The sequence below is a fragment of the Physeter macrocephalus genome, chromosome 10, assembly GCF_002837175.3.
Source record: "Physeter macrocephalus isolate SW-GA chromosome 10, ASM283717v5, whole genome shotgun sequence".
NCBI lineage: Eukaryota > Metazoa > Chordata > Mammalia > Artiodactyla > Physeteridae > Physeter > Physeter macrocephalus.
In genome coordinates this window covers 50742939-50760730 of record NC_041223.1, presented here as the reverse complement: position 1 = coordinate 50760730, position 17792 = coordinate 50742939, and the positions used below count along the sequence as shown (strand labels likewise).

Sequence of the window (17792 nt, the reverse complement as noted above, 5' to 3'; positions counted from 1 at the left end):
CGTCCCCTGCATCGGCAGGCAGACTCTCAACCACTGCGCCACCAGGGAAGCCCCTTCTAGAGAATTTTAAATTTCATTTATTGTGTTGCTCATCATTGTTTGTTTACTTTTTGGTCCTTCTAGGTCCTTGTTAAACGTTTGTGTTTTTTTCCATTCTGTTTCTAACATTTTGGATCGTCTTTACTATCATAACTCTGAATTCTTTTTCAGTTAGACTGCCTGTTTCCTCTTCATTTGTTTGGTCTGGTGGGTTTTTACTTTGCTCCTTCATCTGCTGTGTATTTCTCTGTCTTCTCATTTTGTTTAAGTTACTGTGTTGGGGTCTCCTTTTCTCAGGCTGCAGGTTTGTAGTTCCCATTGTTTTTGGTGTCTGCCCACAGTGGGTGTGGTTGGTTCAGTGGCTTGTGTAAGCTTCCTGGTAGAGGGGACTCGTGCCTGTGTTCTGGTGGGTGGGGCTAGATCTTGTCCTTCAGTCAGCAGGGCCATGTCCAGTGGTGCCTTTGGGGGTGTCTGTGAACTTAGTATGACTTTAGGCAGCCTCTCTGCTTATGGGTGGGGTTGTGTTCCTGTCTTGATAGCTCTTTGGCATGGGGTATCTAGCACTGGAGTTTGCAGGCCGTTGGGTGGAGCTGGGTCTTAATGTTGAGACAGAGATCTCTGGGAGAGCTCTCACCGATTGATATTACATTGGGCTGGGAGGTCTCTGGTGGTCCAGTGTCCTGGACTTGATTCTCCCACCTCGGAGGCTCAGGCCTGACACCGGCCGGAGCACCAAGACCCTGCCAGCCGCATGGATCGGAAGAAAAGGAAGAAAAATAGGAAAAAAAAAAAAAAAACTAACAGAACCCCAAACCAAATGGTAAAAGCAAAACTAAACAGACAAAAATCACAGAAATAAACATACACACACACTCATAAAAAGAAAATAAACAAAAAAAAATGAACAGTCAGAACCCTAGGACAAATGGTAAAAGCAAACCTTAACAAACAATATCACACAAAGAAACATACACATACACACTACAGACCAGGGCTTCAGAATATCTGGTCCTTTTTCAAACTTCTCTCTGTTCCTCTGTGAAAGGACTTCATTGTCAATTTGCTTAGACTTTGATTCTCAGCCTGCAACTTTGGAATCACGTGGGAAGCTTGAACCAATGCCGGGCCTCACTCGGGAGGAATTAAATAAGAAAATATGAGGTGAGGCCCGGCATGAAACTTCTTTAAAGCTTCCTGCTGGACTCCACCAGTCTACAGAGGCCAGCTTATACTTTTATAGAGGGAGGCAGACAATTAATACATGTCAGGTGATGATAAATATAATAGAGAACAATAAAGCAAGGTAAGGGGAAAGTAGGAAAACTGTGCAGAGACCTGAAAGGAGAGAGAACAGTCATGTGGGTATCCAGAGAAAGGACATTCCAAGAAGAGGAAACAGGAAGTGCGGAGACCCCAAAGCAGGATTGTCTTTTGGTGAATTCCAGGAATAACAAATGAGGCAGTGAGGCTGGAGTAAAGTGAGCACAGGCACAGGGCTAGGTGAAGACAGAAGTTAGTAGGGGCGAGGGACAGATTTGGAGGGTAAATTCTCAACCACTTAGATTCAGACTTCTTCAGTTTATAATAGTGATTTTGTAACTTCAGCTTTCCTGAAATATAATTCATAGATGATATATAACTTCCTTAAGAATTTCAAAATATAACTTGAATACCCTAATTAAATTAAAGGAAATTTGGGGGCTTCCCTGGTGGCGCAGTGGTTGAGAGTCCGCCTGCCGATGCAGGGGACACGGGTTCGTGCCCCGGTCCGGGAGGATCCCACATGCCGCGGAGCGGCTGGGCCCGTGAGCCATGGCCGCTGAGCCTGCGCTCCGCAGCGGGAGAGGCCACAACAGTGAGAGGCCCGCGTCCGGAGCCTGTGCTCCGCCACGGGAGAGGCCACAACAGTGAGAGGCCCGCATACCACAAAAAAAAAAAAAAAATTAAAGGAAATTTTGTAAAGCAACTTTATAACATGTTTGATATGTAAATTAAACATGTACTGATAACATGTTTTTACTAGTAAATGCTCAGGCAAGACAATACAGGAAGACAAAAATGCCCTATAAAACTAGCCTTGGGAGCCATACTTTCTGAAAACAACTTGGTAATGAGCCCTGTAGTTCTTTGTTAGGCTCTTACCCTAAATGGGGAAGCTACCAGAGGGTTTAGAGTGAACGAGTAACATAATTGGACTAATATTTTAAAAGAATCACACTGGCCTCTGTGTGGAGTGAGGCTGTGGGTAGACAAGGGCAGAAGCAGGGAGACCAGTTAGGAGGCTATTAAAGTAATCCAGGTGCAAAATGATAAACTGGACTGAGGTGATAGTGAAAGAGGACTTGAGAAGTGGTTGAACTCTGGGCGTCCATAGAAGGTAGAGGATTTGCTGATGGGTTGGATATACAATGTGAAAGAAAGAGAAGTCAAGGATAACTGTGGCAGTTTTCACCTGAACACATGTAAGGCTGGGATAGTGGTTAATTTAGAGGAGGGTAGAAGGAGTCATTGGGGAAGGGGAGAACAAAAGTTCCCTTTTGGGATATATTAAGTTTGAGATGTCTGTTAGACATCCTGGGAGAAAAGATGTTGAGTTGAAGCTCAGATATATAAATTCCTAGAGTTCAAGGGAGAGATCCAGGCTAGAAAATTGTTATATTGTATGTATTGCATGTATTGTTTATGTGGTGGGGCTACACAAAAGATAGACTACCAGTGATTCTCTAGTGGAGATGAGATTTTTATATTCATTAAGTTGGGGGATGAATTTAATAGTTGATGTAGATTATTAGACTTTAGATTTAGAAGATTTGGGCCCTGCCACCTCCTTTTGTTTCTTCTGCAGTCCCTAAGCAAGTCCATCTGGGTACATATCTAATAAGGTCTGCTGAATAAAGGAGTGCTTCTCCTGAATTTGGAACCAGAAGATCAGGTCTTTTGAGTTCATAAAAAAGAGCTGGACTCTCTTACTTTAAGGCTTTGAGTAGTATTAACTTACTTATAAATTTTAATTTGTTCAGATGGGATAAAGTCAATGTTTTTGAAGGAAAAAATTTTTGTTATGCATTCTAACCTCTATAACTGTTTACCTTTTATTAGTCTTTGATTATTAGAATTATATATAATTCTGTACATTAATATATAGAATTATATATTAATCACATAGCACTAGTGTAATCTTCATAAAAGTGATGTTAAAATGACTAGTGTGACCTTAATGTAGTTTCTAAAATACAGTAAATACTTGTATCTTTCATGTTTGTTTGGTTTTCTTGTAGGAAGATTTGGAGACTGGAGTTCATCTTGACCCTGCTGTCAAAGAGGTTCAGTATAATCCTACCTATGAGACCATGTTTGCTCCTGAGGTAAGAAAACGTATTATAGTTAAGAGTGTCTTTTGCTATATAGTATTTAAATTATACATACGTAGAGAAACGGTGAATTTTTCAATGTTTTCTGATGAAGGTATACTATTTAAACTGTTAGAAAATATATCCTGTTATATGTTAGTTATATCTCAATTTAAAAAAGAAAGGAAAATACATCCTTGTATTCTCCAAAAGTTAAATAGTACGCTTTTGTAAGAATAATATCTAATTCTTAGATGCAAACTTAGTTAACATCTTCCTCTCAGTTTTTTTTTTTTTTTTTTTTTTTTTTTGTGGTATGCGGGCCTCCCCCTGCTGCGGCCTCTCCCGTTGCGGAGCACAGGCTCCGGACGCGCAGGCCCAGTGGCCATGGCTCACGGGCCCAGCCGCTCCGCGGCATGTGGGATCCTCCCAGACCGGGGCGCGAACCCGGTTCCCCTGCATCAGCAGGCGGACGCGCAACCACTGCGCCACCAGGGAAGCCCTTCCTCTCAGTTTTGATAAGGGAGTATTACAAGTTAACCATGAGGGAAAAAGTTTGGTTGATTAGCATCATTAATGCATAGTATATTATGAAACATCTAGTGACAAATGCTGCTGTGTTAAACACTAAAAAGAGGTAATACTGACGTGGTCACTGCTCAAAAATAGTCACACGGTTTATTGCTTGCTCTGAGTCAGACATCTTATGGATTCTTTTTTCTGATGATGATAAATGGTGATGGAAGCATTTAAAAAGCTGAAGAAGAAAAAAAAAGCAGAAATAGTGAAAATTGTCCATTTAGGAAAAGTCTTTATAGAAAAGATTAGATTTCTAGGTATTTAGCCTTTAAAAAGGAGAAAAGAATGCTTGATTGACAAGATACAGATATCAGGAAAAGGTTATTATAAGAAATAATATGGTTTCAGTAGCAGGATCTTTAAGAGCACTTTAAAGATAGAGATGAGGAGCTATATCTTATTGCACCCTGGTGGAGAAAAGTACTTTTTAATATTTTTCATTTTTTAGCATATAGTCATTGTCTTTTTTTTTTTGATAAAGCTATTTCATGTAATTTTTGCCTGCTTAGGTTTCCATAGTCACTTAAAATATGGCAATGGAAATGTAAAGCTCTGCCAAGGATGCCAGTGCTAGTGCTCTGGCTGTTCTCCTAAGTGTACAATAAGCCAAAAACTCATTCTCATGCTCTGAGACTGGTACATTTTTTATTTTATTCCATTATTTCCTAAATCCTTATAGCCTGTTGAATTATAGGCTGTTTTATACCCCTTGGCACCATTTTAGCGCTGGCACGCTGCATGATTTTTTTTTTTAATGTAAAGTACTTCAATTTAAGCCACTAACTTTAGAAAATGAGAAAATTTGGAAGTGGCATGGTGTATGACATTCCTGTGTCAGTGTATTTTATATGAAGGCTGTTTTCCTTAAATTTTTAGATCCTATGCATAACTAATGTATTGCTGTATGATTCATTTTCAAAACTTTCAAGAAAAATTCAAAAGGTCAAAAAATTTTTGGTGCTATTGACAAGGCAGTAGGTTTATCATTCTCTTTTGGGGATTATCAGTCTAATTTTCTGCTCTTTTTTTTCCCGTGTTAGGGAACCTCACATTAAATATATCAACTAGTTTATGTCAGGAACATTTCAGTGCTTACTGTCAACAGTTTAAGGAAAGAGTGATGGGACTGAAAAGTGAAGAAGAATTATAATTTTTCAAAGGAATTGTCTGTGACATAATAAATTATCAACTTTGAACTTTATGACTAGGGTCTGTATAACTTGGCAAAGTCTGGAAGAGTATTACCAGGAACTTTGCTAGATGAAATTCAAGTTCTCATATTTTGAGAATCCATTATCAGAGAAAAGATTTAATCCTTCTTCTCAATCTATTGTTTACCAGAGAGGACATGCTAAATGTTTTTTTAAAAAAAAAAGATGGAGACCAGACTATTTCCTATAGTGCCTCTAAAGCACCAGTCAAGTTTAAGGAGAGATTGCATCTTGTTAGAAAGATAAAAGTTCCATGAAAGTATTCGTAACTGGCAAATGTTTTTTGAAATAAGCGATACAATCCAGGTTAAGAACATGAGATGTGGGGCTAAACAGAGCACTTATTAGCTCTTATGTGACCTTAGATTATCTTAGTTTTTTCACAGGTAAAACAAAGATAATTTCTACTTTACCAAATTATAAGGATAAATGAGATAATATGCGATGTGCTTAGGAAACTGTCTGGCACAGAATAAGCATTTAATAAATTATAGCCTTTATTGTTATTTATGTTAATATTATTGGCATTGATGGCTAGATAGGCCTTTATGAGGAAAGATTCCAGACAGAGGGGAACAGCATGAACCAAATCATAAAATCTAAAGAACAGTAGTGTTTTAGTCAATATCAGTAGAGGAGAACGGGATAAGGCTAGAATAGTACTTTGTACAATCGGTATTGCACAGGCTCTAGGGGCCAAGGTAAAGAGTTTGGTCTTGATTTAATAGATGAATTTTTAGGAAGATTAATTTTAAAGGTTTGCATGATGGAAAAGAACAGGGATGGAGACTAATAAAATAAAACTACCATTTATTACACTATGCCAGGTACCACACTGAGGGATTTGTATACCTTATCTCCTTTAGCCCTCACTACAACCCTATGAAGTAAGTACTTTTATCCCTATTTTATAGTGAGGAATTCAACTGTCAGATTATACTGCCAGCAAGTGCCATATTTGAGGCTTTGAGTCCAGATCATTCTTAACAATCACTCCATAACTGTAAGACCATTTAGAAGGTGCAGTTTTGACTTTATTAGTTCAGTAAACTAACAAATTGGCTATTTTATTTTATAAATTACTGTTTCCCTCCCAACCAAGGACTTTTCCAAGTTGATCTACCTAGTTATCCAAATAAGCTTTCTCAAATTACAGAAGGAACTTGAAGACATAATAGCCATTGTTTTAGTCTAGTGATTTTCTTCATTTCACTCAATCCTTTTGGATCCGCTTAGAGAAAAGTCTATTTGTTAGCTTCTCTAGACTCATATAAAGTCCATAAGCCTCAGAGAGAATTTCAGACTCCTTAAAATAATATTACTTTTAGGAATAGAAAAAATATAAAAGTTTAGAGGGGGAAAATGCCAGTTACTGTTTAAAATCTGGCTGTAAGGGCTGCTATAAATATTAATGTTAGAATGGACTTTAGAGTCATATAGACCAGCTCTTTTATTTTATAGATGAGGGAACTGAGGCACAAGGTCAAAAAACCACTAATAAAATATACTATCGTAATAATTAAACTGTGCTTATGTCTTACAAGATTGAGGTATTCTGCCAATAAAATTGAATTGTGATCTTTTCCAAAATTATAGAAAATAATAATTAATCAGTATGCTCTTCTCACCTTAAAATTTGTTTATAAATGTTTTATACATTGATTACTGCAGTGAATATTAATGGAAAACTTAATACAGCAACCTGAGTATATGATTATTTGTTCAGTAACTTGGGTTTTTTTTCCTATATGTGAATTTATGGTTATGATTTCATATAGTCAATTTTTACTTATATGAATTTTCTTAATTCTTGTGATGTTATAATATACTGCTAAGGCATCAACCTTCAAGTACTCTGCCTGCTGAAGACTTGAGAACCACTGCCTTATAATACATGGATCTCTTAGATTTATCAACTAATGTCTTAAATTAAAAGTGCTTTTCTCCCAAGTTTATAAATAAATCACTACTTCACTGAGATGAAAGATGTAAGGTTACTTACCTCAGAAACATTTTCTTTTTTGGTGCAATGTCTGAATTAATACTTAAATATGTATATTTTATATGGGAGATTTACAATTGTAATTGACTGTAGTGTACTTCAATATTATCTTAGCTAAAAACTATTAAATACTCATACCTAATTAACTTGAATATGTTTAAAAACTTGAATATTTTAAAAAATCACTTGAATACAAACTTACACTTAGACTTTACCAAAAGTTGAAAAGAAGCATTTAGGAATCGGTTTTGTGTATTTTTAAATATGCATTGTTTTGTTTTTTTAATGGTTAACCCAGAATTAAGAGTTGCATATTCACACAGACCAGGAACATCTGAGAGAGAAATTGGTAAGAGCTGAGTCCTGCTGAATAACATTCTCTGCCTTCCTCTGTTGACATGTAATTAGTCTTTGAGGTCAGCTCCAATAGTTGCCAGTAACCAGAAAGTTAAGGTGAGCCAGAAGTAGATGAGCCTACCCCAGGCAGCTTCCTATATCAGTGGAAGATTTTTTTGTTGTCTCAGCTTAAATATGTATAAAATATAAGCACGTTTAAATTTTTAGACAGTGTTAGGAAGAGTACCACAAGATATACTTTGCTGTAATATATGGATCTATATTCGTACAGAAATCAAAGTTCTTAACACTGAGAATTTTTCTTTAAAAGATGGAGGCAGTTTGATATGTATGACCTGTAGAAGAATTATTCCCTTTTTGTAAAATCTTAATAAAATTAGAATATGGAAATTGTACTTTCCTTTTTTAAATTGGAAATTATAAGCATAACGATTGGTAATTTATTATATGTGATAGGAGTAACAATATAGGCAATGGGGATTTTTATCATTTTGGAATTTTTTACCCCCAGAAATATCACATGCTGCTTTGCAGATTTTAACTGACTATAGCAATTAGATCATCGAGTCAACTTAAGTCATTTTATTATCTTTAATTTTATGGATGTTTTTGTTTTTGTAATAAATTTCATGACTGAATGAAGTTAACTGTAACTTCCAGCATTCAGCAATCTAGATTTTTTTCCCTATTTCCACCCGTCAGCTCAGGAAGAACTAATATGGGCTATAAAGTCTTGCCCTGTCCTTTATTATAATTTAGAATAAATAGTAATAAAAGCTTTATATATGAATTAGATATCTTAAGATTGAATAATTTTAAACCTAGAAATGGAAGCTGTCAATAGAAAGGAATATTATAGTAATTTATTTTTTTCTAAAGCAGAAAAAATTATAAGGCAAATTAACGTTTAAATTCATATTTTTATGCATAGCATAATGTTGATATGTAGAGAAGACAACATTCTGGTTAAGGAAAGATCAATAATTTATATTTGTGGCTCTGGAAGTGTATCATGGAAAAGTTGGTTTCAAATGGTAGTGACCTAAGATGTTCTAATGTCAAAATATTTATTATGACAGTCGACCTTCTAGAATTCAAATAAAAATATCCTGTCTACTTCTACTGTTTCCAAAGTGGGAAGTTCATTTTATTCTTTATTTTTAAAACTGGAAAGAAGAGAGTTGGATCTTCCCAATACCTTTTTTAATAGCATTAGTGACTTTAGGCAGGCAAGGTATGTCATCTTGACCTTTTTCTCCATTTCTAACATGAGAAAGAGAATACCTCTTTAACTTTCCAGAATTTTTGTATAGATCAAATTAAATAACATTTGGAAAGCCATTCTGGAAACTCAAAACATTGTAAACATATAGATAATAATGGCACTATTTTGTGAAAGATTTTCATAGTGTGACTTTTCATAGTAGAGAAGTTTTATTTACATTTGTAATGTCTTTTCCTAGGGACTTTTTCAAGCACTTTACTTTTATTGTCTATTTCCTATCTTCTGCCCCCAGTGAGACTCTGATTAATCTTTCCTTCATTAGTGTTTTCTATATGCCAGGCACTATGGAAAGTATTGAGGGTTCTAAGTCTCCACCTTTGAGGAACTCATAATCTAGTAGCAGAGAAACATGTGTTTTTTAAATTACATCATGGTACCATTCCAAAAATCCCCCAAATCATCGTTTAGACAAAACTATAGAGGCTCAGCGGCCACGGCTCACGGGCCCAGCCGCTCCGCGGCACGTGGGATCCTCCCAGACCGGGGCGCGAACCCGATTCCCCTGCATCGGCAGGCGGACGCGCAACCACTGCGCCACCAGGGAAGTCCCTAAACATGTGTTTTTTAAATTACATCATGGTACCATTCCAAAAATCCCCCAAATCATCATTTAGACAAAACTATAGTGTGTCTCAATTATCTAGAGCAACACTGTCAAATAGAACTTCCTGCAATAATGAAAATGTAGTAGCCAGTAATTGTATGTGGCTGTTGAGCTCTTGAAATGTGGCTGGCATGACTGAGCAACTGAATATTTAATTAATTTAAATTTCAATAGCCACACATAGGCTTGGGTGAGCTGGTTCCTCTCCAGTCCTGGTGGCTGCCAAACAGTGCTAACCAGCCATTGTCCAGTTTTACTAAACCATGGGAGGTGAGCATGTTCCCAAACAGGTTAATGGGCCCCTGATGATTTAAAGTTTAAAATACATTGTGCAATAATTCTACTCATTCTAGCTTTATACACTGAGAATTTGGGTTTTTTTGTTTGTTTTTTTCTTATAACATTGTAGTTTGGACCAGAAAATCCCTTCAGAACACAGCAAATGGCTGCCCCTAGAAATATGCTTTCTGGATATGCTGAACCAGCCCATATCAATGATTTTATGTTTGAACAGCAAAGAAGAACTTTTGCCACATACGGTAAGGTGATACGCGAGTTTCAGGTTAAACCTTATTAGAAGTGTGGTGTGTGTGTATGTGTGTGTGCATGTGTGTGTGTGTGTGTGTGTGTGTGTGTGCGCGCGCGCATGCGCGCGCAACAATCAATTTTATCTTCTGGCTTTTTAAATTTATTAACCTGGATTCCTTAAAAGGGTAGTATGTTTTCTTATACACATCTATAAATATTTATACAAATAGGAAGGTGCACTAATATTTTTAGCTGTCATTCTAAATCTGCTTTGATTTCTGAGTACTAGAAATATTCTGTGGTCTTAAAAACAGAACGTTCTCTGTTGTACTTTTTAATGAACACTTGTTATCGAATGACTGTTGCATGTAGACTGCTGTTGAAATTGGTAAATAACAGGATAGTGTTAAGAGGTATATTTTTATCTCCTTATGCACTAGTTGACTTTACTCTCTTTCTCAAATTTTATCTCTGAAAAGTTTTCTTTATGCACTAGTTGACTTTACTCTCCTTCTCAAATTTTATCTCTGAAAAGTTTTCTGTTGATTACTGAGGGATATCAGGAAATGGAATGGCCACAAATTCATTGCATAAAATAATTATATTCTATCAGTGGTGGGATTTGAGAAAGTTAATGTGCATACAAGGCTGGGAATCCCCTCTACAAGAAGATGGTCTTTATAATAACATCCTTGCTGATGGTTCCAGAGATCATAGGTCTGGTCACTTATATCAGCTTTGTCCATATTTGGTAGTGCCTTTTCCTTCTCTTCCCATAATCTACATCTGTAGGTTGACAGACACACTGATCACCTCCTGCTTTGAAGAGCTTTTTGGTACGGTGGGTGAGCAAAGTAACTGAGAATGTTTTTACGCCTGTTGTAGTTGTGATCTTTATGAATTAATTACTTATGCTGATGTTCTCTTCCCCAAAGAGTAACTGAAAAAGAAAACTTTGAACTTTTTTAACAAGAGATTTAATAATCACATTTTTAGACATCAGCAACATTGTCTCTCTTATTTTCATTTAGTTTTCTTTGCAGTTAAAATTCTAATACCTCCTCCTTTTATTTCTTATAGAATTTTTTTAAAGTTCTAAACAGATTTTTCTGTCCTATCTACCATTAACTTCCATTATTATAAGATAGCACCCCAAAAAAAGTTGAGAAAGCAATATCATGTGAAATGTTATGTATTCGGTGATGCTTTTTAATAGGAATTGTTTTCACTAAAAAATAACATAAACAAATTTTAAACATTTAGGAAAGAGAAGAAAAAGGTTACCTATAATCCCACTATACTAAAATATCTACTTTTAGTAGATATTTTATTCCTCCAAGTCTTTTTTATTATACATATTTGTATTACAGAGCTATAATCCTTCTAACCTGAAAATTTTGCAACTTTTTAATTCAATATTCTATCATAAGCATTTTTCAATGTTACTTTATAATCTCAAAGCTTATTATTTTTAAGTGCTATGTAATATCAACTGATGGGTTTATATTACAATTTACATAATTATTCTAATGTTAGAAAATTACTTTTTTCTAGTTTTTAGTGAGCGATGCAAACGGATTCATTGTGAATTAGTTTAGAGGTTTAGTACAGATAGTCTTAGTTATTTATCCACAATATGTTCTTGGAAACTGGTTATAAAATGATTGACATATATTAAATTATATTTCACCGTGGCAAGGTTATAATTGATTTAACAGGTGCCAAAAGTCATAGCAAAGACTTTATACCTCTGAAATCTCCTAAAAGAGTTCAGTGACACTTCCAGTCCAATAAAATGGTTATAAATGCATTGTACCCATTGCTTGTATAAGGGATCCCATGTAAATCTAAAGTATATGTGCATTACATAAAAATCAATTCTATTGCATCATGAATTTATTATATCCTAGCCTATAATAAAACGGACTTTTAAAGACTCTGATGGTTTTTTTTAGACTTTAGAAGGAAGGGCCTTAAGCAATAATTTAGGTAGCTTAAATCTTTAAAACAAAATAAAACAGGTGAAAAAAAATTCAAATTAAGTTCATACAGATACCTACTTTTCTTGAACTATCCTATGGCATTGAAAGCTATTCAGTTGGCTGTAGACCCAGGTTCAGAAACGGCTTATTTGAAAAAAAATAGCTGGTATTTTTTGCCTCTTCCATTAAGGGGGTGGACTAGGACAGAGATTGAACTATTTAGTGAGTTAAAGACATAAAAAAGGAATGTGGGCTATACTATGTTAGGTGGCCTGTTATAAAAGGAGTAGCCACTTGCAAATTAAGTAATGTATGTTCTGTCTCCCTTATGAGAATCTTAGAACTGAGAACCACTTATCAGAACTTAAATTAATAAACAAGTTAACCAACCTCAGGTTTAGCAGTCTTTTTTTCTTTACCCCCAAGTACTAAGCAAGTATAGCTTCTGTTAATTCTGTTAATTTAAAGTCTTATTTTCTCATAGAAAGTTCTTGTCTAACTTCTGATAGTAATTCCTATCTGAGTTTTTCCTCTCTTACACATGGAATGTAAGGCTATAAGACCTTTCTGTTACCTTCTGATTTGCAAAGTACCAGGAAGCAAACCTTCCTTATATCTTGTATAAGACACAAGACATGTCTCTCTTATCTACAAGACATGAAGGAGATGGCACAGGAATTCAGCTTTATTTTAATTAATTTATTTTATTTATTTATTATTTTTGGCTGCGTTGGGTCTTCGTTGCCGCGCGCGGGCTTTCTCTTGTTGCAGTGAGCGGGGGCTTCTCATTGTGGTGGCTTCTCTTGTTGCAGAACACGGGCTCCAGGCACGCAGGCTTCAGTAGTTGTGCCACACGGGCTTGGTAGCTGTGGCTCGCGGGCTCCAGAGCACAGGCTCAGTAGTTGTAGCGCACGGGCTTAGTTGCTCCACGGCATGTTGGGATCTTCCTGCACCAGGGATCGAACCCGTGTACCCTGCATTGCCAGGCGGGTTCTTAACCACTGTACCACCAGGGAAGTCCAGGAATTCATCTTTACATAAGTCTCATATTTACCACTCTATAACTCTGCTGGGATATAGAACATTGATCCTACTTTTCTAACCATTTTTAAATGGTTATAGCAGTGTTATAATCTAAGTGTATTATTTTACTTAGTTTATCACAGCCACCTTTATTCCTTAATCTGTGAAGATAGTCTCCTTTACTGTATCATCCCATTTACTTATGCTACAGTTTTGCTTTTAGCTCCCATTTATCATGTTTGTCCTGAGTTCTTAGTCTCTCAATGGTTTGTGTGAATTCTTTTGTCCTGTTCTCCTCCCTTTTTGTCTTGGGTTTCTGGCCTGTTCCCTTACTGGTCTTACTTGGGGCTTCTCCGTGAGGTTTCTCCCCTTTGTCCTCCTTTTGCTCATGATTTTCTCTACACCAGTCTATGAAAGTGGAAAATTTTAAATAGACATGTTTAAGCTGATTCACTTCATTGTACAGCAGAAACTAACACAACATTGTAAAGCAAGTATGCTCCAATTAAAAAAATTTTTTTAAATTAATAAACACCTTTAGCTTCACCAGACTCATTATTAACTGAGTTTTAACTTCAATATTAACTCTTTATTAAACCCTTTTATTAACATTTTAAAATGATTTTTTAAAATACCCTGCTGAATGATGTCATAATTTATGAAAAAATTATTGTATCATGTAGATTGCAAGTTGGTTCTAGTTTTCATTATTTAAAAATGTGGTGATGTATATTTTAAGCTGCAGTAAAATGCTTTTTAAAATGTGGTAGTGAATTTGTTTGTGCATAAAACTTTATGGGTTTTTTTTCGTTATTAAGATGAACTCCAGAAGTGGATCTAAGAATGTAAATGTTTTTAAAACTTTTGTTATATATTGTCAAATTGTTTTCCAAAAGAATTCTCCCAACTTTTACTGCCACCACCATGTATAAAAACCCTACTTCTCCTTACTCAAGATCCATATGATTGTTTTTCCTTTGTTTATTTGATAGTCAAAATATTGTACTTCTTTATTTTAACTTTATCCTTTTGGATTACTAGTGAGGTTTGAAGGTTTTTTCATATATTTGTAATCATTCTTTTGCAAATTGTTTACAGTCTCTTCTCATTTACCTATTGAGACATTAATATTACTAATCTTAAGAATCTAATAAAACTAATATTATTAGAGCCATTTCAAGTAAAACTACAAAGAAAGAAAGTAAACATTGGGACTTCCCTCGTGGTCCAGTGGTAAAGAATCTGCCTTCCGATGCAGGGGACACAGGTTCGATCCCTGGTCAGGGAACTGAGATCCCACATGCTGCAGGGCAACTAAGCCCATGCGCCACTACTAATGAGCTTGCGCACCTCAACAAGAGACCCCGCATGCCACAAACTGCAGAACCCACGTGTTCTGGAACCCCCGCGCCACAACTACAGAGCCCACATGCCCTGCAGCCCACACGCCACAACTAGAAAGAAGCCTGCACACCGCAATGAAGAGCCAGCACGCTGCAATGAAAGATCCTGTGTACTGCAACTAAGACCCAACGCAGCCAAAAAAATAAAGAAAATAAATTTAAGAATTAAAAAAAAGAAGTAAACAGTAATTCTATTAAAAAGATAAAATGGAAAATAAGCTTCAGAAAGATAGATAAGAATATTTCAGAACTTAAATATAGGTATATTCACTTATTTGAGACATAGGTTGGTAGAAAACTAATTTGACTAAAATTCTGTAGTGTTAGAGTTATATCTTGTTCTGTTGCTGGCTAACTTCTAGTAAGACATTTATCAATAGATAAATATTTAACATCCCTTATTAGTAAAGGGAAAATACTATTATCCCCTAATTACCTGGGTGGGAGGCAGTAGTGGTAATGGTGACAGTGGCAGTAAAGATTTTACCACAGAGGGTGTGGAGAAGGAGGAGAACATAAGTTCCTCTCCTCAGAAGAGGAAATTCCAGGCCAGATGAGCTGGCAATTGGTGCTTACACAGAGACCATAAGAAGAACCAGAGATCTCCCTTCCCTCTCTGCCTCCTACACCATCTCCCTGAACACAAAATGCAATGCCATTTGTGTAGACAGAATTACATTTTAGATAAATTTTTATGGTTGAGATGGGGATTTTTAACTTAGGGTATGTTGGTTTAAATTTTACATGAGCCTTATGAAGTCTCATTTTAGAAAAATAATTTATAGAACACTAAACACTTTCTCTATATCAAAGAGATGAAAGATAAAATAACTCATGGGATTTGAACCTGTGAGTTCAGAGGTTGCAAAGCTGCTTTCTGCCGTCAAGCTCTCTCCTCAGGCCAAGAACATATTTTAATACTAATAAAAAAACTATATGCAAATGAGCTAATACCTAGGTGGTTGGTTCAGTGTTAGCGTATTATGAGGGTGAGTTGAGCACCTACGTGCTTAGCTTGTCTGAAAAGTATGTTTGATGACAAATCTTTTTCTTTTTCCCAAAAGAAGTTCCCTTTAATCTTCAGCTGGAAAATTAAAATGTAAATAAATAAATAAGAAAATTTAATTGTTAACTATATTCACTACAATGTACCGTTTAAAAAAATGCGCAAGTACTCTTATGTAGTAGTTCATGATTGTTCACGTGGGTTGTAGGCCATAGACTAATTTAATGATCTAGCTCTCTTTTGTGAATATACTGGATTATTACTAAAACTGATTTTACCAAACATTTATCATACTAGCACCCCCAGTTGAAGAAAAACTGATTTGAGTTAATACAGACTTTCTTGCCTGAAGTTCCCACAGACCACTGAAGACTACATTTATATGTAGCTACACACTCTAGCTGAAGGAGTATATAAATATGCTAGTAGATATCCTTACTGCTCTTACCAAAGAAATATAAATAATGATTTATGAAGTAGAAATATACTGTTTTTAAATTGGGAGGGAAGACTATCTTTACTGAGAATAGCATTTCCAAAATAATAGCTAAATTTTATGTAATTCTTCTTACCCTATTTCTTTTTTAAATTATTTAAAAGTTTATATAACTTGATAAACTAAACCATGCATTATCTGTTACCAAAAATAAAAAGATTTCTAAACTCCTGAATGTAGGATATACGTATATTTTTAAGCTCTTAGAAAATTTAAGACTAAAGTTTGATATTTTGGCCTAACAGGCTCTTAGTAATGTAATGTCAATATGCTAGATTCATCTGTTCTACTGAAGTCATTCATTGTCCAGCCTGAGATTTGGGTTAATGATTCTAAATAGAAACATAGCTCATGAAAGAAGGATTAGTCCTCAGAGTAACAGTGGACAGTTGAATGTGATAAAGTGATAACTCTTTTGGAGATAAGCTCAGAGAGATCCAACACAATGAAAGGCCTTTGAAATTATCTTGCACAAGCAACTTTACAATCGAAAATTTGGTTTGCTTGTGATAGAATTATTGGTGTGTACATCCTGATGATAAAGGAAGCTGTAATACTTTCAGAACATAAGGAAGAAATAAAGTCACAAGAAAACAAACAAAAAAAGAGACCATTTTCAGCATCTGGGAAGGAAAATGTAAAATGAGTAAATGTGTATAGAATTAAAATGAATTGTAAATGGAAAAAAATGGAGTCAGTAATTTGTACTTTTCTCCTTTCAGGTTATGCATTGGACCCTTCATTAGATAACCATCAAGTGTCTACTAAGTATATTGGTTCTGTAGAAGAAGCGGAAAAAAATCAAGGTAATTTATTTGAAATATCAATATTTAATATCAAATATATATACCTATACTTATTATTTGTAGATTGACTTTGGACAGTAGGGAAAAACTAGTATGTAATTTATCTCTTGATTTTTTTTTTTTTTTAAGTTGAGACGACAGTGGGATATAGTTTAGAGCAATGTATAGAACTATTAGTTTGGAGCTTGCTTTTGCCACTTACTAGGTGTGCAACCTTGTAAGGAAGATAGTCGTACCTGTAGCGGCGGGGGTGGGGGGTGCTTTCTTGGCACAGTTGCAGTCCTGTAGAAATCATTCTGAAAACTAATGTATATCTGATTTTAGCAGTTTATTTCTCAACACTAATGTCAAGCTCCATTTTAACAGAGCAGAAAAAAATCTCATCGTGCATGTCTGTGGAGATTGTCTTTCAAGGGTTGCTTTGAAGTCTGAGTTTGAATATGTGTGTTTTTTTTGCACAGGCTCCGGACGCGCAGGCTCAGCGGCCATGGCTCACAGGCCCAGCCGCTCCGCGGCATGTGGGATCCTCCCAGACCGGGGCGCGAACCCGGTTCCCCTGCATCGGCAGGCGGACGCGCAACCACTGCGCCACCAGGGAAGCCCTGAATATGTGTTTTAAAACATATGTTTATACTTGTATTCATTTTGTACTTATTTTAAGACAAAGCATCATACTCTTAAATGCTAACTTGCCACAAAGCTCATCAGCCCCTTGGAATCTTATCCATAAAATGTTCAATAGAAAAAGAGTATGCTGTTTGTACGAGGGCACTTAGTAACTCTAGAGCCTGTATCGGGTCCCCAACACCCGGGCCACAGACAGGTACTGGTATGTGACCTGTTAGGAACCAGGCTGCACAGCAGGAGGTGAGCAGTGGGCGAATGAGCAAAGCTTCATCTGTATTTACAGTCACTCCCCATCACTTGCATTACCGCCTGAGCTCCGCCTCCTGTCAGATCAGCGGTGGCATTAGATTCTCATAGGAGCACGAACCCTACTGTGAACGGTGCACGTGAGGGATCTAGGTTGCGCGCTTCTTATGAGACTCTAATGCCTGGTGATCTGAGATGGAGCTGAGGCAGTGATGCTAGCGCTGGGGAGTGGCTGCAAATACAGATTA

At 36.2% G+C, this 17792-nt stretch overlaps 1 protein-coding gene across 1 annotated transcript in view; it reads left to right on the top strand.

The window, feature by feature from the left end:
* CDC40 (cell division cycle 40) overlaps positions 1–17792 on the top strand; it is a 56618-nt gene that overhangs the window by 16433 nt on the left and 22393 nt on the right. Inside the window, exons 2-4 of the mRNA XM_007122118.4 lie at positions 3318–3404; positions 9837–9966; positions 16588–16671. Of these exons, the coding sequence (XP_007122180.2) occupies positions 3318–3404; positions 9837–9966; positions 16588–16671 (301 nt within the window). The remainder of the gene's footprint in view (positions 1–3317; positions 3405–9836; positions 9967–16587; positions 16672–17792) is intronic.